Genomic DNA, 23,255 nt, shown 5'->3' with positions numbered 1-23,255 from the left:
CTAAAAGTAAATCCTTGCAGCAAAATATTTGTGTGTATAAATCCTCAAGATATAATTAATAGAAGTAGATTCCTTGGATCAAAGGGTAGGTGTATTTTTCAGGCTTTTGATTCATTTTGCCTGTTTGCCCTCCAGAAAAGTCACACTTATTTCTAGTCCTACCAGTGGCAAAAGAGCACCTGCTGCCGCCAGTGAATACTAGAAATGATCAATTTTTAAAATATCTGCCAGTTTAGTAGGAGACCATTGTGTATCATTTTAATTTACATTTCTTTGTTTAATAATTAGATTGGAGTCTTTTTCATGTGTTCATTGACCACTTGTGGATCTTATTTTTGGGATTGTTTTCTAGGTCTTTTACTCATTTTTTTCTAGTGAAATGTTCTTTTATCAGTTTTTTTATTGGTTTGTACAAATTCTTTTAAAGGTAATGAGCCCTTCATACTATATGTTGCAGATACTTTTTTCAGTTTGTTTTTTGTTTGTATGTTTTTTTGGTTTTCTATTTTGTTATATGTTTCTACTCTGTATTCCTCAGGAGTCAGCCAATGGGGTCATGTTTAGGGAGGTTATATAAATGTTAATGCATTCTTTTAGTACTTTTATTTTTTTAAAAAAAGATTTTACTTATTTGAGAGAGAGACAGAGCACAAGCAGAGAGAGTGGCAGAGGGAGAAGCAGGATCCTCATGGAACAGGGAGCTCAATGCGAGGCTTGATCCCAGGACCTTGGGATCATATTCTGAAGCTGAAGGCAGACTCTTAGCCAACTGAGCCACCCAGGCACCCTACTTTTAGTACTTCTATAGTTTTATTTCTTCATGTTGGTGAAAATTTGGAAGCTAGCCTTTTGGGGGTGTCATGGCCTCTCACAAGGCAGATAGATTTAGGGTTAACATGATAGCCAAAATTGGCCAGAGCCCAAGTGACTCTGACTATCCCAGTATTCCATCCCCACAATCCAGGGCCCATGTTGCATGAAATACATGTAGTATTTGGCTGCATCCCAGAGCCACACTCAGTAGGGTGAGATGTTCACACTAGGGGAGGCACAAGGAAAGTAGGCCGATTAGGGGACTAGCAGATTCACATCCCTCATGTCACACTCACCGCAGGATGTGTGCTCATGAGTGAATGAGGACAGACACTCCTGTTGTTTTTCCCTCTCTTCCTCTCACACTGTCACACTCCTCTCTCTTTGGTTGAGTACATGTAGTTAAATTCACTAAAGGTCAATGTGCATCTACAAAATTTCTCCATAAACTTAGACTTGTTCCTGTACATTTTATTTGGTCTTTGTGCCATTATCATTTCTGTGTCATTTCTGAAAATATAAAGCGCTTTTTGATATTTGGTTGAGCAAAGCTTCCTTCGTAACCCTTATATAAAATGTTTTCCTTGGCCATTCTGACATTTTATTTTCCTGGATAAACTTTAGAAGAGTGTTGCCTAATTAGAAAAAAAAAAAAAAAACAGAAAATTAATTCAGCTGGATTTCATAGGAAAGCAGGTCCACTCTGGCCTGGGGTTATCTGGGATATTTGATGGACAGGGTGGGATGACAAGAGAGGTAGGGTTGGAAGGTGGCTCAAATCAGGGAAGTCATGCAAGAAAACGCAAGGTCCTCAAAGATATTTGCCATGGGAGAAAGGCACAAACTGCCTTATTGTGGGGATCACTGAGCATCAGCTAAGGGGCTGGGCACTGTCTTGTGGTAAAAAGAAGCAATTTCAAGGTTCTTCTGTTTTCCATTTCAGCAAGAGCAACGTTGCCCACAAATGCCTCACATCTATTATTCATTCTTTCTGCCAATGAAAAATGTATGGCGATCCTAGTATGTTTGGCACTGTGCTAAGCACTAGAGACATGTTAGCAGCTGGAGCACAGACTCTGCCCTCAGGGTTTTACAGTCTAGTGATGGGCAGATATACAAACCAGCTGTGAAAATAGTGGCTGAGAATATAACTGGGCTAAGTCAGGCTGCTGTAGGAGGGGCCTCCAACCAACCTTGGGGGGTGATGGACAGAAGGGGCAGCAGTCCTGAGACAGGAAAGATGGGTGAGTGGGTGGGCACTGGGAAGTTTCTTCTGGACTCTGTGGTTTAAAAGCTGTGAGACTCCCACCTGGGAGAGGGGTCCTAGTGTAATCCTCCTTAGGGTTCTTCACAAACAATAAAGCAGAAAACAGCAACATACTGGCTGAGACATCCACTTGGCAGGCAGCAGATTTGAAAAGAGAAATTCTTAATTAACAGTTCTCACAACTTATGTTTGTTACATTTGCTGTCTCAGGGAAGCAAACTAGTGTTTCTTAAAATTTTTTTTAAAAACTTTTCGACAGGTTAATGCTATATTAATGTCAAACTTTTTCATTTGTTGAACATTTATTGAGGACCTACTCTGTGCCAGGCATCATTCTGGCTCTAGTTGTTGGCTATGCAGCGGTGGTAGCTACAAGACAGTATAGGGTGAAGAGTAAAAATATAAGCAGGAGCCAGGAGGGCAGAGGAGGGAGCAGACAATCTGAGGAATGAGGTAGGAAAGGATTCCCAGCTCATACCTTGCTCTGGGACACGTTTCTCCCCCAGCCACTCAGAGCCACAGGTGACAAATATGTTCTCTGCTCTTTATTTGTTGTCCCAATGCCATTTATGAAATCAGGAAATTTTACTTCAGTCCATTGTGTTTGGACACTACCTTAAAATAAGAATAAGGGAACCAGTTGTTTCCGTGATCAGCAAATAACGCTTTTTGCAAGAGTAAGGAAGAAGTGGAATCAAACTTCCTGAATATTTACATGACTTTAATATGAAATATTTTATAATTATATATCTTTTACATGGAAAGTTTAGATATAGATAAGCCATCAAAAAATAAAGTATTTAAAATATAGATCTTTGGGCACCTGGGTGGCTCAGTCGGTTGAGTGTCTGCCTTCAGCTCAGGTCATGATCACAGGGTCCTGGGATCGAGCCCAGGGTCAGGTTTTCTGCTCAGTGGGGAGTCTGCTTCTTCCTCCCCCTATGCCCCTCCCCCTCTTCATGCTATCTCTATCACTCTCGCTCCATCTCTTTTTCAAATAAATAAATAAAAACTTTAAAAAGGAACACAGATCTTTTGCATAGTATGGTTTGTTAAGTAGAATACAGGACCAGTCACATAAAGTAAACCCTTATGCCAACTGGCTTGGTAGATTTAGATAAGCCACCTCAGCTTAATTACCTTCTTGGCAATTAAGGAATACATGGGTTTTCTGCTTCGTGTCTACTCTCTGAAATGTCATAATTCCAAGTGATACCAATTATACATAGATGCATATATACATGAATATTTCATCGTGCCTTAAAATGGTAACTACTTTTTATTGAGTGTCTATTATGTTCAGGCATGGTATTAGATTCCTCACTACATTTTTATCTCATATTCATGTATCAAAACAGGTATTGTTAGTGCAATTATTCATTTATTCACTCTGCATAGACTTATCTCGCACCTAATATGGGCCCAGGCACTATCCCAGATACTAGCAATTGATCAGCCAGAGAATCCATGCCCCTGTGGAGTTTACATTCTCATGACAGGAGTAAGATTAAGGAACTAAAGCTTGGAGGGTTAACAGCCCAGGGTTACACAGCACATGGTAGGGGCAGGGATCCAGCCAGATCTTCCTGATTGAAAGCCCATGTCCTTTGCACTGTATCACCAATGTATCCATTGGTGAAGCCTACATAAATTAGTTCCTTGATGCAAAGCTTAAATTTGGGGAAGAGAGTCAAATACCACATTCCCTTGATTCTGTCAATTGCACTGATAAGACACCACACACACATCAAGTTAATGACAATCTGGGGGAGATAGAGTGGGTGTGGAACTTTGCTAATAGACAGAAATATTTTGGTTTTCATCCCAATTCCAAAAACATTAACATGTGTCTGTTTTGTTTTTTAAGATTTTATCAATTAATGAGAGAGAAAGAGAGAGAGAGAGAGAGAGAACAAGTGGGGGGAGGGGTAGAGGAAGAGGGAAAAGCAAGTTCCCACTGAGCAGGGAGCCCTATGCAGGGCTCAATCCCAGGACGCTGAAATCATGACCTGAAGTGAAGGTGGACACTGAACTGATTGAGCCACCCAGGCACCTCTGTTGGTTTTTTAAAAAAAAATAGAAACTCAAAATCAAGGAAATGTCTTTTAACTTAAATAAGGAACTGAGTTCTCATCACTAAATTATCTGGAATAATAAAGGCTCCAAGCCAAGGGTAGGCACTGTAAATGCTCTCAGTTGCTTGAGCTCATTAAGTACAGCACTGTAGCAAGTAGTGCAAATATGAATTATGCAGGCTAGGAAATATTAATAAAATCCCCATTTTTGAAAAAATTTTTAAATTATATGAATTTTGCTTTAAATTTTTCTTTGAGGAAATTAGCCATAAATTAAGCAACATTTAATTATATGATATCTTCAGGAACATAACTTTGCATAAAATTCATCTATCTCTGATTTCCATATCGGTCCAACCACTGGATCTGTGTGCATTTTGTTCATCTGCCATTCAGCTGCAGGGGTGATTGAGGATTTTGTTGTCCTGGTATCAAGGAGGAGGATGCAAGTTCCACCACCTTCCACTTTCTCTGTTCTCATTCAAACCATAAATGTCTTTGTATTGAGACACATTCATTCCTGCAAATCAATGTCAGCCCTCCTCTCTCATAGGGTTACAATAAGAGGGAGTTAGAAGCTGAAGAAAATTGGTTGGAACAAATGATGAGTTCTTCAAGTGTTTCTCCTTTTCTTCTTTATTTTGGATAGATGTGCACCAGGATATTTCGGGAATCCCCAGAAGTTTGGAGGTAGCTGCCAACCATGCAATTGTAACAGCAACGGTCATTTGAGCAGTTGTCACCCTTTGACTGGAGGTAAGATGGACTCACACCTGTGTTAACATTTATCAATCTGGTATAAAATAGCAGGTGAGGAACCCAGGCAAAGGTTTCAGGAAGCATAATGAACAATTCCAGTTAACAAATTGTTTTTGTTAACAACCTTGGGAATGTTTAGGTAGTATTTAAAGTTTGGTAAATAACTTACTTCAAGTAAGCTTTTTTTAAAAAGATAAATTGTTTTAAAACTCAACTAATTATAGCCAAAATAACCTCCACTCCTACTTTGGTGATTTTGCTAAGATTTCCCTTGGCATTATAAGGTTATCATCACATCAGTTTTCTTCATGTGTGTAACTGAAGGAAGCAGCATATTCTTTCTCAAATAGCAATAAATATCTATGATATGGTTGGTATAGCTGGGATGAATTTCACATACCAAAGAAAAGACAATGACTAGGAATTAGTATGGGTTCATTAGGAACAATTTAGAAGAAAAGGGAAGATGGTTTTCTTCCTTTGACAGAGGATTTTAACATGATTTACCAAGAAAACATCACAGATATAATGTAATGCCAAACCTTAGATAAAATCTTTTATTTTATAGTTATGGACAGGATGAGCTAAACTGGGAATGTGTGTATTAGACAGAGTCAAGTGACTGTTCCCAAAAGAGTATAAACTAAATGGATTATTATCAGTCTAGAATGAGGTATCTATTGACCTATGCTGGAGCTTAATCCTTGACTCCATCTTGTTCAACACTGTTGACCTGAATGGAAATATAAAAGGCATGCCCACGCAGTTTTCAGATGGCTCAAAGTTGGGAGAGGCAGAAAATGCCTGCTATGGCACATTTAGAATACTTAAGGGACTCAACAACCTGAAACAATGGGCTAATTCTAACGAGACAGCATTATGTTAGGGATAAGCATGTGATCCTATAGCTGAATGGTATAAAATTATATGTGTGATAAGTGAGATGTGGCTTAGCAGCAACAGGTGAAAAAGACTGAGGTCTTAGCAGCAAATTCAATATGGCTCAAGAGAGTAGTGTGGCCCATAGAACACCTCATATGATCTTCAATGAATTCTAAAGTCTAAAACCAGGTGGTCTGCCCTTCCCTGGTACACTGCTCACGTAAGTCCTCATGTAAGGCTTATGTATCTAGAAGATAATCGATAAGCTACAGTTTGTTCAGAAAGATGGTAAGACTTTGAAAAACACTTGGAGCCATGTCACATGAGGATTTACAAACCTGAACCACAAAAAGAAGACTTGGAAAGGACATATTTGAAAGGCTGATGTGTGGGAGAAGGGTTGGTTTTGTTCCACATGGCATAAGGGGTAGAACACAATGAGTGAAAGTGAGAAGAAGATCTACTTGAAATCATCCTAAGGAAGAAGTGTCAGGGGTTTTAAGATGAAAAAGACTGTTTTAGAGAAAATGAGTTTCTACTGTGACTGTGGGTATTCAAGGAGAAGCTTCAATATCACACACAGCATATTCATGAGATGAATATATTTTCAATCCTCTTTTTCCTGCTCTAACAACAACAACAACAACAACAACAACAACAACAACAATAAAGCAACCTGAAGTGAGGATGGTAACTATGTGTTCCCCAAATGGAAGAAAATGCTCACACATGAGATTTTTTGTTCCTGTGAGCTTTTTTCCCCTCTTCTTTATTCTTTCTTTTTCTTTTAATTAATAACCTACAGATTTATTGGTGGTCAAAACTCAAGCTTATTGAGAAAATTGCCCTGATCAATCATCCACATGAACCAGGTCGCCCCTAGAATATTCGAGATGCTGTAGGAGATTGTGAAAAAAATGAAACTCTGTTTCCTGGCCCCAAGGCATTTATAGTCTAATTGAGAAAATTGTGATGTAATGATACATACACATAAAAATGAGTTAAAAAAAAGGATGAGTAAGAAAAAACCTATTATATATATAATATATGTGTAATATATTATATATATATAATAAATTAAAATGTCTACAAATATATAGAAAGGAGATATTGTCTTTGAGTGGTCGGATCAAGGGTGATATTTTTATATTATTTTTCTGATTTTCCCAAATTTTCCACAGTGAACTTACATAATTTATTTTGCAAATAAAAGTAAATGTGGTTTAAAATATATGCATATATATATATATGTGAAGTGTGGAATATAGCCTGCTGCTGAGAAGACAAAACATGAAAGCTTCCTTGTAGCATGTCTAGGAAAATTTGAGCTTTAAAATTTCCTGTGGTGAAATTAGCTTATTTTTCTAGAGAGAAAGGAGAGGGATTTCATTGTAACAATGCAAGGTATGAGAAAAAGAGTAAAAATGGAAAGAGTTAAAATGACCAAGGATGACCAGTAGGCTTTCCTGACTACAGTTGAAAACCTCAAAATCTAGCTTATATCTGTGGTAATTGGCATGCAGGTGTGTGCATATATCTCTCTTAGCTTCTGTCACACTATTGTGTAATTTATCCGCTTCTCCCATGGGATCAGGAAACTACAGGACAGCAGGGATTTTTGTCTTAGTAGCTTTATATTTCCTGTATGTGGCACAACACCATGGCACACAGTAGACACTCAAAAGTGCTCAATCAATGTTTATTGAATGTTCTTGAAAGACATGGGAAGAGATGTCAACAGTTGTATAGGTAGCTATCACATGAAGAAAGCCTTAACACTAACAATTGGGATTTTAATTAGATAAGAATATCATGACCCTTTGTAGAGAAGAAACTGAATATACAGTAAGGGAGGTCACAAGAGAAGTTCCTGTAGCAAGACTATTGGGAGATGGGAAAGCTCCCAGAACAATGGCATGGATAAAGAAGGGAGAACGGGAAGAGCCAGTGATGTTGGATATTTGGGTGACTAAAATCTTCCCAAACTATCTTTTCTGAAAGCCAAGTTAAAAAGTAGTGAAGAGGAAGTTTAATAACAATATCTTCTTTGGTTATCCTTCTTTTCAGACTGCATAAACCAAGAGCCCAAAGATGACAGCCCAGCAGAAGAATGTGATGGTGAGAAAACAAAGGCCCCGTCCTTTCCGACTTGTGGGGTTTAGTTTGAGATATGTGAGCCTTGTGCTGGGACATGTACTTTCCAGGCTGGGAAAGCAATGGTGGGAGGAAGTGTGGGGAAGACTTCCTAGGGTCAAGACCAGCCTCTGTCAACTTATAGCTTTATGACCTTGGACAAGTGACCTGGTTTCTCCAAAATGCTGATAAATCTTTGATCACAGTGCCTGACAAATAGCAAGCTCTTGATAAATAAAAGCTATTTACTATTATTTTTTTCACATACAAAATAAGTAACACGTTGCATACAATCACGTTTCCCAATTTTTTGAGATATAATTGACATGTGACATTAAAGTATGCAACATAATGATTTGATATCTGTATATATTGTGAAATGATTATCACAATAAGTTTAGTTAATAGCCTCCCATAGTTACACATTTTTTTTTCTAGTAATGAGAATTTTTAAGACAGACTGTCTTAGCAACTTCCAAATATACCATACAGTGCTGTTAACTATAGTCACGTTATGCATTGTTACATCCCCAGGAATTATTTATCTTGTAACTGGAAGTTTGTACTTTTTGACTCCCTTCACCCATGTCCCCCATCCCACCACTTCTTTTTAAAATGCTCCCTATCTAGAGGTCTCTCTTTTGAAGAATCTGCATCCCTCCCTAAGAAGTCTAGGATTGCAATTTTTTTTTACCTGTGATGACATATATGCGCATTAACCGGGCTGTACAGCCCTTGTATTCTGTTTGCATTCATGTGGCTGCAGCCACAGCACATTTGCCTTTGACTATGGCCCCTACAGATTGTGACAGCTGTGTGATGACACTCTTGAACGACCTGGCTACTATGGGCAATGAGCTCCACCTAGTCAAGTCTCAGCTGCAGGGCCTGAGTGCCAGCACCGGCACTCTGGAGCAGATGAAGCACTTGGAGACCCAGATCAAGGACCTGAGGGTAAATACCCCATGCACCCAGTGCAATACTAGGCCCAGAAAAGCTACTTGGTGTATAGGATGCTGCATGAGTACCCTTCAAGCAGGAGATGGGAAGAGGTTGACTTTGTTGAAGGCTCCCAGGGCTTTCCTTCCTCTGATCCAAATGGAGACTAGGTTTTTACTGCTGGAAAGTACTAGTGAACATACAAAACTAATACTTATAAGTGAATATTCTTTATTTGCTGCATGTTTCTGGGCTAATTTTTGTTCTAGAGCCCTTAACTAAGTATCTTGCATTCAGAAGAATCAAAAACAGGTTTGTATTACATTGGCATTAATTCTTTACATGTTTGGTGGAATTTTCCAGCGAAGCCATGTGGGACTGGGATTTTCTTTGTTGGAAGATTTGTTTGTTTGTTTGTTTTAAAATAAATCATAAGTTCAATCCTTTAAAAAATAGATATGGGACTGTTGGGGTTATGTATTTCTTCTTGAGTGATATTTGGTAAGTTGTGCTTTTCAAATAATTTTTTCATTTCATTTGAATTACCAAATGTATTGACCTAAAATTATTCATAGTTTTCTATATTATCCTTTTAATACCTGCAAAATCTGTAGTAACACCCTCTCATGCATTCCTGATATTATTTATGTTTTATCTCCTTTTTTCTTGATTATTCTGGCTAGAAGTTTATCAATTTTAATTATCTTATTTCATTGATTTTTCTCCATTGCTTTTCTGTTATCAATTCCATTGATTTCTATTATTCATATTTTTTCTTCCTTCTGCTTGCTTTGGGTTTAATTAGCTATTCATTTTCTAGTTTCTTAAGATGAAAGCTTATCTTACTGATTCAAACCTTTCCTGTTTCTAACATAAGCATTTAATTGCTACGAATTTCCCCCAAAGCACTACTTTAGCTGTATTCCACACATTTTGAAATGTTGTGCTTTCATTTTTATTCAATTCAAAAGATTTCCTAATTTCCTTCTGACATACCTTGGACCCCTGAATTACTTGGAAATGTGTTGTTTAATTTACAAACTAGGCATTTTCCAGGTAACTTCTTATTATTGATTTCTAATTTAATTCTATTGTGGTCAAAAAGCATACTTTACCTAACTCCAGTTTTTAAAAATGTGTTGAGGTTTGTTTCATAGCTTAAGATATGGTTCATCTGAGAAAATATTCTATGTGCACTGGAAAGAAGGTGGCCAAGAGAAGTAATAGGGCCTAGATTGCCCCACAGAGCCAGAGTCAGGCTCCCTGAGGAAACTGAGGGCACTCTTGCCTATAAATGGAGGTTTAAAAAAAAACTTTAAAACTGCCCAGTGCCCATTGTTGAGCAATGAGCATATGAGAAACCAGAAAAGCTACACTTGTAGCAAGATCTGGACATGATTCACAAGTCTAGTACAGGGTCTGTACTAGAATGTGACATCCTCAACATCACCATAGGGTACAAGTCCTCAGCTGCCAATGTAAGACCTGGTTCTGGCTTTGGAGATCTAGGGTGGGAGTAGTGATGACCATAAGATCACTGGCCAGGGCACAGAGAGTACAGAGAGAAGCGGAGACAATATTTACCTTCCAACACTGGAATAGACAAATAAGGACACAAAAGACACTCAACAGAAGCAACCATTAAGAGATGAGTTCCCTCTGGAGAAAATGAAAATCCTAAGACAATCTGAAAATTACTTTGAAGAATAACAATTCAATAGAAAGAACAAGAAATTAAAAAAATTGTTTAAAACACTAGAAACCAAATAAGATCCAGTTAAAAATCATGAAAATGAAAAAGAAGTTTACTCATTGAAGTGAAAGAGTATCTCAGTAGAGGAGATAAAGAGGTATCCAGGTAAAGATACCTTTATTGAGGTAAAGATAAAGAGGAGATAAACCCTAAACTAGACATAATGAGAGAGGGTTTGGCGAAAGTTTTATACGTGCTCTTGAAATGAAGCCCGATTCTAAACCAATTAGTGCTTGTAACTGAGTATATAGTTGACCCTTGAACAACATGGGGGCTAGGAGCACCGACCCTCTGCACAGTTGAAAATCTGCATATAACTTCTGACTCCTCAAAAACTTAACTACTAGTAGGCTACAGTTGACCAGAAGCCTTACAAACAGTATAAATCTTAAACACATATTTTGTGTATGTATTATATACTGCATTCTTATAATAATACCTATTTTTTCCTAATTTTTTGGTACTTCTAGGCTACATGGTTCATCTGTGGGGTTTTTTAAATTGTTACAAATCTTTAAAAATTTTTCCAATGTATTTATTGAAAAAAATCCATGTACAAGTGGACATACACAGTTCAAACCTATATTCAAAAGGGAACTTAATATTGCAAAAAACCATGCTAGAAAAATGGCTCTTTCCCATCTCATCAGGATACATTTTAGTCCATGATTTACAGGTCTATTAGAAAGAGGAAGAAAATCATTATGTTTTGAGAGAAAAAGAAGCTACCAGAGTTACTTTGGTGTCATCAATATAATCCTGCAGTTTGACGAAGGGCAGGGAACCAGCATTTTAGTGCCCATCCTATGAGCCAGGCTCTGTGATAGCACTTTATTTAATTCTCACAATGTCCTATGAGGAAAATAATGTTATCTTCATTTACCAGGCATGTTAGAGTTAAGTAACATGACCACCATCACACAGCTAGTACAAGGTGGTTCTAGAATTTGAACCAAGATCGAATTCCATGCTTTACCTACTCTACTTATCCAGGTATTCTAACATTCTATAGAGTGATATGCCTCAGTTTTCCCATAGTAAAATTAAAATAGATCTTCTTTCTAAATCACACACTGTTAAAATTCACTAGGAATAAGCATGAGAAGGGAAGTAGTTTTGAATGTTCATGTGTATATGACACTTCATAATATCATCAACACAACCTAGCATCTTAATATTATAATCCCCAATTTATCGATGAAGGAGATAAAATTCAGTGAGGCTTATCTACAAAGTGGCAGACCTAGGGTTTGGACCTAAGCTGAAAAGCTTGTGTTTTTTTCCCCAATCACTGGCTCTCTCACATGCAAGTGGAGGCAATAGTATTGCTTTTTCCTGTACATTTCTTCAAGCTATTAACAAGTTTTTTTTTTCCAAAAAAATGGAAAATAATCACTACTCAGATGTTATGTGCAGCAATGTCACTTTCTAAAAGTAATGATGCAGTTTAGTACCTGAAAAGACAGGAAACCTGGATTCTGGTCTTTAAGCAATCACTGATCAGCTCTACAGCTGTGGCATGGACAAGTCACCCAACTGCTCTGGATTTACATTTTCTCATTTGTAATGTGAGAGGATTCAATTAAATGAGCTCTCAGTTCCCTTCCTGCCATAAGATTCTTTGAATCTAATGATTCCTTCACTAAAGTAGCCTTAGGCACTGCTTTTAGTATTATAATGTTAAATATAGGTTAAAAACAACTGACATGTATTATAGAGTTGAAAAGCAATATATCAGGTGAATGGTACCACCTTCATTTCTTTAAGGTCAGGTCACTAACTCAAGTAAAGTATCTCTTGTCTCCTCATGTTTTTCAGTTTATTTTAGAGCCATGTTACAACTTACATCAGAAAGTAGGCTTCTAGGGCACCTGAGATGGCTCAGTCAGTTGGACATCCAACTCTTGATTTCTCCTCACATCATGATCTCAGGGTTGTGAGATCGAGCCCCTTGTTGGGCTCTTAGTCCAGTGTTGATTCTGCTTAAGATTCTGTCCCTCTCCCTCTGCCTCTCCCCTCAACTCTCTATCTCTAAATAAGTAAATAAAATCTTTTTTTAAAAGTAAAGAAAGTAGATTCTTCAAGTGTCTGATTTCAAAGAACCCAATCTTTTCCTGTAGACCAGCATTGGGCTTGCTAAATCAATCTCTTCATATCATTACCAGGGATTACTGAGTTGATAGGACTTAGTCTAGATTCCTGCTCTAATGTGAGATTCACTTTGCATTGTGCTTCCAGAATCAGTTATTCAACTATCGTTCTGCCATTTCAAATCATGGATTAAAAATGGATGGTCTAGAAAAGGAACTGGGTAATTTGAATCGTGAATTTGAAACCATGCAAGAAAAGGTAAGGTGTTCAGTCAATAATGGTAACTTTTTGTGGTCCTCCAAATATTGTTAGTTTCCCCCCATCAACATGGTTTGTTGTTAATCAGTTTATTTTTCATATAGGTTCAAATAAATTCCAGAAAAGCACAAACATTACATAACAATGTTGATCGGACAACCCAAAGTGCAAAAGAGCTGGACACAAAGATTAAAAATGTCATCCAGAATGTGCACAGTAAGGAGTTTCTCAGTCCAATTAAATATTTTTTTATTCTGTTCTGTGCTCTGAAAGATTTTCTACTTAATAGTTCGACATTATGGAAAAGATCCTGTAGTGACACTAAAAAACTAATATAAACCCTCCATAAAAATCTCTGCGCTTTTCTGTTTTTTAGTAGTCAGCTGGAGTCCAGAATTCCCAGTTTAATAAACTACTTGATATTTTCTAGTTCTCTTGAAGCAGATCTCTGGGACAGATGGGGAAGGAAACAACCTGCCTTCAGGGGATTTTTCTAGAGAGTTGGCTGAAGCGGAGCGCATGATGACAGAACTACGGAACCGCAACTTTGGAAAGCACCTGAGAGAAGCAGAAGCTGAAAAAACAGAGGCTCAGCTCTGTAAGAAAACTCCCAGATCCAAAAAAAACAAAAAACAAAAAACAAAACTCCCAGATCCTTGCATGCAGTCCATTCTAATGGGCTTGAACTACAGTGTGCAAAGTGCAAGGTCGGGTCCCCGGTTACAGGTGGAGAGACCTGTTATTTCAGCATACTGGACTTTTTTTTTTAGAGATTTATTGATTTATTTTAGAAGGGTGGGGGTGGGGTAGAGAGAAAGGGAAAAAATCTCAAGCGGACTCTCTCCTGAGCTCAGGGCTCTATCTCACCACCCTGAGATCATGACCTGAGCCAAAATAGTCAGAAGCTTAATCAACTGAACCACCCGGATGTCCCAGCGTACATGACTGTTAGGAGCATCAAGTGAGAATGGATAGCCCCTCCAAGCTGCCAACAGGTTGTAAGAATATAGCATCTTGCCATGATGCAAGAAAAAAAAATAGATTCTTCTCCAAAGATATTAGACACTGATACCTCCTTTTCCTTTTTTAACTACATTTTTCTTTTTCTTTCATTAAGCTCCATCCAGGTTTCTCATTATATCATTTTGTAAAGGTTGCCTCACCACCACTGGGGTTTAGAATCACAAACTGATATTAACACTACTCTTGGAGAAACCAAAAACTCGGTGTAGATACCAAATATATCCAGAGACTTTGCTTAGGGAAAATGCCTCATTAGTTCAAACCTGGGAGTAATAGAAGTCTGGTGCATAGTTTTTCAAATACTGGTCTTTTTTCTCTAGTAAAATGATATGTCAGAGGTTAATATGCAGATGGTAACAGTTTTCTTTTAGCACTTGTATTGTTCAAATTTAATATTAGTCTTTGCTTTGGACTGAGGAGACAGTGTTAGTAGCAGTTAGTAATATTAGTGAGCAGTAGTGTTAGGGGCTTGTGCTCTATACTCTGCAGGTCTCGTTCAAGTGCCAAGGTTGACCGGTCATGCAACTTTGGGTCAGTCACCTAGTCTCTCAGGCTGTCCATTTCAATATCTGAACCAGGAGACATATTATTATAGTTTTCAAGTGGTTATGTTTGCGCACACAACCATGCACACAGCAGGCACTGCATAAATATTAGTTTCCTTTCTCATTCACTTGCAAGTTCAAGGAAAACCATGAAATAAGTAGAAACTCGATCCTTCTGTAGTCTTCATAGTCTAGCTTCAAGGTACTCGTCTCTCAAGTGAAAAACAAAAAGTGATCTTTTACAGTGCTGACTCGGATAAGGAGCCGGCTGGAGAAGCACCAAGTGGAGAACGGTGCACTTGTTAAGAATATGCGGGATTCTTTAAATGACTACGAAGCCAAACTCAGTGACCTCCGTGCCCTGCTACAGGAAGCATCTGCCCAAGCAAAGCGGGCCACTGGTCTCAACCGAGGAAACGAGAAGACTTTGGAATCCCTCGAGGTGGGTTCACAGTCAGAATCGGCATGCTTTCATTAATGACCAGGCTGAGGGAGCACGGATCTTTATCATTAATAAAATGGCCTGGCCAGGCACTTTGTCAGTACATCTGATCTGTGCACACCTGTCTGTACAGCAGATGCCAATCAAACAGGCATAAGGAATTAAATGCAAAACCAAAGTCATTCCTACTCCTCAGTCACCAGAAAACATTGTGAACTTAAACCACAGGGAAAGCAGAGCAAATTGCTTTCTCCCTGCCCCGGGCTGATGGAGTACTGGAGGAATAATGTTGCCAAGTAGATGAGAAATGAAACCAATATTGTTATAATTAAATCCAAGCATATAATATATGTTTTAAATAACTGACTTTTTGTGTCAGCTGGGTAAACATCATTATCATAATCACTGGCAACAGCATTTTAAGGCATTATCTGCATTATGGGAAATAGATGAAAATCCAGGCCTCATGGATTTTCTGCATCCAGGAGCTGCAGAGACAAGATTTAGAGCTTGAGGTTCCAGGGTATATCTTTTCACTGGTGCACATCATATGCTGAGACAGCAACATGAGCATGAGGCCTTATAAAATGACAGTAAGATCAGAGTGGAATGACACAGGACTGACCCCCCAACAAGAAGAATTTAGTAAAAGAAAATAAATATCTTAGTAGATGGCAATACGCGTAACTCCCAAAGCCTCTTCAGACAGCGACTCTGCTTTTGGGAGTCACTGATGATGGTGGAGCATGATCCGAATTTGTGGGTCTCAGAGCTTTGGCGGCTCCTTGCCTGGCCTTCTCAGGTTCCGGGAGCTTTCTTGTTGAAGCGCTGCTATGTCCTCACGGGGCCTGGCAGGTAGATCATGGTGATGGTTAGTGCTGCTTTGTTTAGTGAAAATCTCTTGTTCTGCCTCACAAACCAGAGCTGACTTACCTATCCACTCATTGGCTGAGTTGCTCCCAGTATAGAAAGCTTCTTCAACAGTGCTAGCTGTTGTTTCATTGGCACTGAGTTTGAAGAAACCATGACAACACACCCACGCAGCAAACTGAAGTGATTTCCCTTCACTCTGTGGTTGCCTAGATGATCTTTAAGTTCAAAAGAATGTTCTGGCTTGAAATTACTTATATGCTGTGGCCCAATAACGATGCCTGTGCCTTCTGATAACCCATCATGTGGTTCAAACAGATACTCTTTTTATTCTCTCCAGAGACAAGTTAAAGAAATGAATTCCCTACAGAGTGATTTCTCCAAGTACCTAACCACTGCAGACTCTTCCTTACTGCAGACCAACACACTGCTGCAGCTGATGGGGAAAAGCCAGGAGGTAGAGACAAAACTCATTCTCTGGAAAATTGAAAAACATTCAGATCATATACAAGGAAACTATGAGATAGGCTAATCTGTTATGGGTTTTTTTTTTTTCCTGCAGTATATGTCTTTTAGACGGAAGGAAATAAACCAAAGTGTTTATTGAGGTGCCCTCCTGGGCACAGGGGCAGGGGGTGCTAATGATAATGTCCTTTCTATGTCTGTTCTTACCTAATTAGCCCCCAGTGAGCAAATGGTACTTTTGTGATAATAAAACAAAATTGGAATGCTGTTTTTAAGATATCAAGCATACTTTTGTTAGTGGGACGTATTTAGAACTGATAAAAGATTGACCACATTAGCAGCCCAACGGGTATTTTGGAAATACCTTTTATAATCACTACTTTTAAATTAAAAAAAAAGTATTTTGGTTCAGTACAACATTACAACATAACAGTATGTTTTTACAAAATTTGTCAAAGGGATTACCCACCATAAGAAAAATGTTCAAATGGTGGGAAAACTTAGAAAAGTGTTATCAGTGCCACTATGGAAATAATGTATCCCAGGAACCTGAAGTTTACGATAGAGTTCAAGAAAATGGTATATACAATCTTAGCTTAAATTGACACTGTCTTTGTTTACCTGAAAACATAGGAATATGAAAAATTAGCTGCCACTTTAAATGAAAAAAGACATGAACTAAATGACAAAGTGAGAGAACTATCCCAGTCCGCCAGCAAAGCGTCCCTGGTGATGGAGGCAGAAAAGCACGCACAGTCTTTACAAGAGCTGGCAAAGCAGCTGGAGGAGTGAGTGACCCCCGAGATCTAACTGAACGGGTGGCTGGAGCCTAGTGTGAAAGCCTCCCCAACAGCTGGTCTTCAGAGTAGGGTGGAGGGCAGACCCCAGGGCCCAACCCAACCTGCAACGGGCAGGAGGTGGGGGGTTGATTCCCAAATGCATCCATGCCACCTCTGATCTCCATTTGCGTAATGAATCAGGGAGGCTGGGGGATGGGAGGCAGTGGGGGGTGCTGGAGCCCTTCACCCACACTGTCTTCCAGGATCAAGAAGAATGCCAGTGGAGACGAGCTGGTGCGCTGTGCAGTGGATGCCGCCACCGCCTATGAGAACATCCTCAACGCCATCAAAGCAGCTGAGGATGCGGCTGACAAGGCCACCAGGGCCTCCGAGTCTGCCCTCCAGGTGGGCACCTGCCTTGACCCCTTTTCTTTCCGTATGCACTGTGGAATATAAACAAGCATTCTTTTAAATCGAGCTTGTATAAAATAGACTTGAACTTGCTCCAAACATGGCTCACTTCTGTATTTACTTGACTGTTTTGATATACGTAGCACAGTTGGAAAAACCATTTGTAAAACCAAATGGAAATTACACTGATTATCAATGTCGAACCAAGGTAAGTAGTATAGCCTGCTCCTTTCTAGGAATGATTTAGGCTGTGAGTAAGTATTGACATTTCCCAAAGAAGAGAGAGATTTTTGTACGCAGTTTGGTAATCATTTATTTCCTGTCATTAGTCTTAACACCTGGGCATGTCTTGGAGTCCTTTGGGATTTTCTCTGCACCATATAATATTCCTCTATCTAAAAATAAAGAAGAAAATATAAACATTAAAGAATTAGGGCCAGGTCTTCTTGGAAGGTTGAAGATGCTTATCTCCCAAATACTGAAAATCTAAAAGCAACTCAGTCTGTCTTCAGTTACTGAAGAGGGTATTGTGCAAACGACATGGAGAAAATGAGACAGGTGTCACATAATTTGTCAGTTTGCCACCAGGGCAGGGCCCACCTCCCCAAGCCACAAGTACCTACTTACAGCCTTAACTATATCTTTTAAGAAACAGACTTTTTTAAACCTCCTCCTCACCTTTGAGCCTCATCCTTTAAAGACTAAAGATAAGGGTTTTCAGAGTAGGATGAAAATCTCACTCCACATTTCCTAAGGTGTGCCACATGCTCAAGGTTGATAAATGTTTGATTGCAGACAGTGATAAAGGAAGACCTTCCAAGAAAAGCGAAAACCCTGAGTTCCGACAGTGATAAACTCTTAAAGCAAACCAAGATAACACAGAAGAAGCTCCAGCAAGGTATTGAGGTTGGTGGCTGGGAGAGCCAAGGGCTTGAAAATGACCTAGAAGATCAGGAGAAGCAGCAAATTCTAGAAACAAATGTTTTTTGTGAATCTCAGTATCATTGCAGACAATACTTTGTAAATCCATGGTCTATTTTACATTGATGTTTCCACCTAGCATTCTCACATGTACTAAATTAACTAGAATCTCATGAGTAGAACATAGATCTTGAAGGTGATAGGCTTGTTTTGGCTTGGATTTGAGGCCTATTTAATTTGATGCACAAGTGATTGTGGCATTGGCGACCTGTACGGTGTAGAGGTATGTGCAGGGCTGATTTCTCATTGAAGACCCAGACATAGTTACAGGTCACTGGAGTTTGAAAATTCCTTAAGTCTTAGAATCTTAGTAAGTAAAAGTAGCAAAATCACTACCCTTGTGAACCATGAGAATTTTTGAATGATACATTTTATCTTTGAAATGTTCCCATTTATTTAATTTTTTACAAAACAATGAAGCCATTTTAATCTCTCCAAATTCCAGTGTTCTGAAAATTCCATATCTTGATTTTTCTCTGGTCTTTCATGTTCCTTCATGGCCAATAAGTTATCTTAGCCTCTTTAGTGATTAGATGCCTTCTGACAGTAAATAAATGTATTTATCTTTTTTCATTTTAAAAAATTAAATACATGAAAAATCACACACAAAAAAACATAGTAACATAGAAGGATTTGCTTAGCAAATTGCAGGAGTTTCCTGGTATGACATTGTTCCCTTCATAAAATCTGAGCTAAGAGGAAAGGACTGGTGTTTTAAATAGGGTTGGGATGCTAACTACATTGGTATTTTTTTCTTTTGTTTTCTACCACCTTGCTTGCTTGCTTCTCTTTATCTTTTGATCCCCTTCACCCATTTTTCCCATTCCCATCCCTGGGTTAGGGCAACCACTAATATGTTGCCCATATTTATAAGCTTATTGTTTTCATTTTGGATGTGTTTTTAGATTCCACATATAAGAGAGATCCTAAGGTATTTGTCCACATTGCTATTTAAATCAGTCCTGGAATTATAATTTAGATCGTTTATCATCATTTGGATCTTAAAGCATTCACTGGTCATTTTCCATGGCAATATTATCAGCTAGGAATGTCTGTGAACTCCCTCCCTTTCAATGAATCACCTTAAATGTATCAGTCTGGAAATGAACAGAAACAATGCCTACTTTGTGTGTCTATTTGCTTAGATAAGGTTCTCTCAAGGGCACTTCTTTATCATCTTCTTTATATTCTGACTAAAGAAGCATCCTTTCTACATTATTCACTCACTCACTCATTCATTCATTCATTCATTCAATAGGTATGTACTAATATTAAGGCCAGATTTAATATTAGTAATTAATTAATTAATTGATTAATATTGCCAGGCAATGCACTGTGACATAGCAGTGAATAAGACAGTCACATCCCTTTCCTTCACTAAGTGGAGACATTTGCCCTGAGCAGAGTAGAAGTTAACCCTCCCCTAGATGATTAAGCATCTCTCTTTCTTCATGGGCATTTCTCAGGAGCCTGGTACCCAGGCATGGATATGCTCCTGGCCTCTGTAACCAGAATCCCCTGAGGCTATGCATCTAGGCACATTCATGCCTCCCGATGCTTTATTTTATTGTAGAAATCAGTCCGGCTCTCAACAACCTACAGCAAACTCTGAAAGTTATGACAGTTCGGAAAGGGTTGATCGACACCAATATCACTGTCATCCGGGATGACCTTCGTGGGATACAGAGAGGTCAGCATCTCCCCACCTACTGTACTTGGCTTCTTTTGTAGAGCATTTCAGATACTTACACCTCTCTCTTTGTGTGTGCATTAGATGACATCAGTGGCATGATCAGTAGTGCAAAGAGCATGGTCAGAAATGCCAACGACATCACAGATGAGGTTCTAGATGGGCTCAGCCCCATTCAGACAGATGTGGCAAGAATTAAGGATACCTATGGGAGCAAACAGAGCGAAGACTTCAACAAGGCTCTCGCTGATGCAGATAACTCAGGTACCAGGCATCCTTCAGCCAGGACCTATGATCCATTTTCTCCACTGTTATGTGCTCTGGTCAATTGATTTAAATTCTTCCCTGGTAAAGCCTGAAATTAGAAATCAAAATATTAGAAAGTAACTTCACATAATACATTCAAAGAATATGAGTACTCTATTAGTTAGAAAGACTAGGTAGAATTTTTTTTTAAGATTTTATTTATTTATTCATGAGAGACAGAGAGAGAAAGAGGCAGAGACATAGACAGAGGGAGAAGCAGGCTCCCTGCAGGGAGCCCAATGTGGGACTCCATCCAGGCATTCCGGAATCATGTCCTGAGCTGAAGCTCAACCACTGAGCCACCCAGGCATTCCTAGGTAGGATTTTTTTTTAATCCATTAACATTGCTATTGATTTTTCCTTTTATAGAGATACAGATCCCTTAATTATGAGGTATTAAATTATAATTGATATTAAGGATCAAAAACCAAAGATTTCTTTTCTTCTATAGTGGTCAAGAAAGATAACTTGATATCTAGATTATAGGATAAAGGCATGATGTATTTAGGAAAGGTATTTGCCTGACTCTGAGTCATCCTATCCAATATTTGGGAACCATACATAACACTTGACATATTGTCAATGAGAAAAATCTACATTTAACCTTTTCCTAACTCATAACTATAAATTTCTGTTTTATAATCTCACCAACAGTAAAGAAATTAACCAACAAACTGCCTGATCTTCTGAGCAAGATTGAAAGTATCAACCAACAGCTGTTGCCACTGGGCAACATTTCTGATAATGTGGACCGTATCAGGGAGTTAATTCAGCAGGCCAGAGATGCTGCAAATAAGGTAGGTGTGTCCCCACATTGCCAGGCACTAAGCCTCCTTCTTTTTTTTTTTTAAATTTTTAATTTATTTACGATAGTCACAGAGAGAGAGAGACAGAGAGGCAGAGACACAGGCAGAGGGAGAAGCAGGCTCCATGCACTGGGAGCCCGATGTGGGACTCGATCCCGGGTCTCCAGGATCGCGCCCTGGGCCAAAGGCAGGGGCCAAACCACTGCACCACCCAGGGATCCCACTAAGCCTCCTTCTTTGAAAAGTTACCACATTCATCAAGAAACAGAAGGCACTTGTTTACACATGAACTGGTTGTCTTTCTTGTTCTAACTCTTTGGTTATTTGGGATGTAAATGTTGACTTCCTCCTGCCAGCCTTCAGAAGTGCGCATTACCTTCATGCCTAAATGATCTGGAATGTCAGAGACCTGGAGTAGTTTCCTCCCCACTGAGTTTATGCAGGCAGGTGGAAGGGTTCTCCTCCAGACAGTTGGTGAAGTATTACTGCAAGTTCAAGTGGGGGTTCTATGATCAGAATGTGCTGGGGTGATACTGCACAGGTCCTGCTTTCTTATTATAACTTGAAAGTTGTAGAATCCACTTTTATTGAAGACAGAGGATTCTAGCAGATATCCTTCTTTGGAATACAAATTCATCAGCCTTTCTCACTTTGACCTGACAGTATCCACTTGAATTCCTGACACTTCGCACAATTTGTTTTGTCCTAAAATAATATTAATGAAACATCTTGCGTTTTTCATCTACCCCCTCCCCCGTGAGATATTTGGAGAGAGAGGGTTGGGAAACCAAGTCAGAGTATCACTGCCCTAATGGTTGATTCCTAGGCTTACTATTACTTCTGCCCTTACATCTGAGAAAGAGAAGTACTCCCAACGTAAAACCTTTAGCAGGAGGGAAAAAAAAAAAAATCTGTGGCAGGAAATCATAAAGTACGAGGCACAGTTTGGAAGACACACCCTTTCACACCCAATTGTGCTTTATAACACCAAATGAAAAATATTATTTCTAGCTTTTGTCCTTCTGTGTTCATTCACTAATTTATCCAACAAAATTTGAAGTGTATAATAACACAGTGGTTAAGAGCTTGTTGACCAAACTAGACTGCGTTGGTTTAGATCCTAGTTCTGTCAGTTATGAGGTGGGAGACCTTGAGCCAGCCACTTCATCACTCTGTGCCTTACTTTGTTCATTTGGAGAGCAGGGTACATAATAAAGACAGACCCCATGAGATTTTTAGGATTAAAGTAGGTAATGTAAAATAGTTCCTGGATAATAGTACGATGTAAGTGGAAAATTATAAAATACAACTCAAAAAATAAGCCAGCACTTTTGAGCTGTTGTGTGGCACTCCCAAGATACAGGGGTTAGTAAACCAAAGTCCTGGACTCGGGTTGCTTACCAGCTGCTGCATGAGGCAGCTGGTAAGCAGACTACACTAAGAAACTAGATAAAGCTGTGTTATGCAGATCTTGATACTCCTTTCTACCTGGAGAGGCTCAGAATGGTACTAAAGGACATGCATAAGAATGTTCAATGTGACACAGCTTGTCACCACAAAAAATAATTGCAAAAAAGTCAAATGTCCGTCAATAGGAGATGGATAAAATTGTGATAAATTTATACAAAGACCATACCACAATAAATGTGAATGAGCTGGAGCCACCAGGTGTGTCAACACAGATAAACCTAAAAACAGAGTAAGGCCAAGAAAGCAGATTGTAGATGGATGTGTAAAGATATCATATCTATTAAAATATTTAAAACATGAGAAATAAGATTAATTATAGTCTATAGATAGAAGCATTTTAATAAAAATAATACAACATGCATGGACTCTGCATGGGAGTCTAAATCCAGGGTAGTGTGGCCTCTGAGAGAGGAACACGGACAAGGTGAGACATGCAAGGAGCTGCAATGGTACCACTAATGTTTAATTTCTTAAGAATGTAATGAATATGCAGGTAT

General features: G+C 38.9%; 1 protein-coding gene across 1 annotated transcript in view; it reads left to right on the top strand.

Moving 5' to 3' along the window:
- LAMA3 (laminin subunit alpha 3) overlaps positions 1 to 23,255 on the top strand; it is a 249,900-nt gene that overhangs the window by 186,385 nt on the left and 40,260 nt on the right. Inside the window, 14 exon segments of the mRNA XM_038543644.1 lie at positions 4,805 to 4,911; positions 7,864 to 7,914; positions 8,732 to 8,883; positions 12,860 to 12,970; positions 13,075 to 13,186; positions 13,401 to 13,568; positions 14,784 to 14,980; positions 16,191 to 16,307; positions 16,949 to 17,103; positions 17,358 to 17,499; positions 18,301 to 18,403; positions 20,060 to 20,176; positions 20,261 to 20,440; positions 21,137 to 21,279. Of these exon segments, the coding sequence (XP_038399572.1) occupies positions 4,805 to 4,911; positions 7,864 to 7,914; positions 8,732 to 8,883; positions 12,860 to 12,970; positions 13,075 to 13,186; positions 13,401 to 13,568; positions 14,784 to 14,980; positions 16,191 to 16,307; positions 16,949 to 17,103; positions 17,358 to 17,499; positions 18,301 to 18,403; positions 20,060 to 20,176; positions 20,261 to 20,440; positions 21,137 to 21,279 (1,855 nt within the window).

The sequence above is a fragment of the Canis lupus genome, chromosome 7, assembly GCF_011100685.1.
Source record: "Canis lupus familiaris isolate Mischka breed German Shepherd chromosome 7, alternate assembly UU_Cfam_GSD_1.0, whole genome shotgun sequence".
Lineage (NCBI taxonomy): Eukaryota > Metazoa > Chordata > Mammalia > Carnivora > Canidae > Canis > Canis lupus.
The sequence above is the reverse complement of the archived record's forward strand: the minus strand, read 5'-3'. Positions and strand labels throughout refer to the sequence as shown.